General features: G+C 33.5%; 1 protein-coding gene across 1 annotated transcript in view; it reads right to left on the reverse strand.

Moving 5' to 3' along the window:
- Positions 1-859, reverse strand: part of UBXN8 (UBX domain protein 8) — a 35,652-nt gene that overhangs the window by 9,777 nt on the left and 25,016 nt on the right. The window contains 1 exon segment of the mRNA XM_006903624.1: positions 765-859. Coding sequence (XP_006903686.1) covers positions 765-859 — 95 coding nt within the window.

The raw sequence follows: 859 nt of genomic DNA on the forward strand, positions 1-859 counted from the left end.
CAGAATTAGGCAACTTCCGTCTCTTTGCTGCTTCTCTGTTTGAAGTTTCAAAAGATGCCAGACTTGCATTTTCAAGCACCAAATCTTCACCGCTCTGGTCAAAGAAAACAGAAAATTCCTAAAGAAATACTCTCTTAGGAACTTTATTCTATTTACAATAGTTATCTCCTCTATATATGTGGTTCATTATTTACTTGCAGATAATGAAATAATTTCTCTAGGTCAAGAAGGCCTGAGCTTAAGCTCTTATAGAAATTAACATTATCCTCTTGCGCGGTTCCCGCTTATGGATGAAATGTTGAGTAAGCCCTCTGCATCTTTGACCCCTAAGTTTCTCAGCAGGATGAAAAAAGAGGAACACTTGATTGATATTCTTTTCTCCTTTCAGTGAAGGGAACAGGGTATACGAATGATTACACCTTAAAAATCTATGAAAATAGAACATATACGTCAGACAATGTAATATGTTTATTATAGGTTGGAGACATTAAGGAGAGACGTGGATTCATTCCCTCATATGGGTATACAATCTTATTTATTCAGCAATTTTTTCAGATTACTTTATGTTAGAGCTTATCATGAATTCGGTGTTCTTTAGGCACTAAAAATCACTTAACTACTCAACACAAAAACTAAAGTACAATCATAAAAAAAAGACTCCTAAAATTCTAACGGTACTAACAGTTTAACATAATTTTTAAATACAAAATATCAAGTAATAAAAGAATGAATGAATTCACAATATAAAATGAGAATTTTCTGACCCCAAGTTTGTGACCGTTGCTTAACTTCCAGGTTTCACCAGTCATCTGATAAAAACGCTCTTCTAGTTTTTTCAATTTCATTTCCTGGGAAGGTT

Source organism: Elephantulus edwardii, unplaced genomic scaffold (genome assembly GCF_000299155.1).
Source record: "Elephantulus edwardii isolate Elephantulus edwardi_28Jun2011 unplaced genomic scaffold, EleEdw1.0 scaffold00031, whole genome shotgun sequence".
In the NCBI taxonomy this organism is placed as follows: domain Eukaryota; kingdom Metazoa; phylum Chordata; class Mammalia; order Macroscelidea; family Macroscelididae; genus Elephantulus; species Elephantulus edwardii.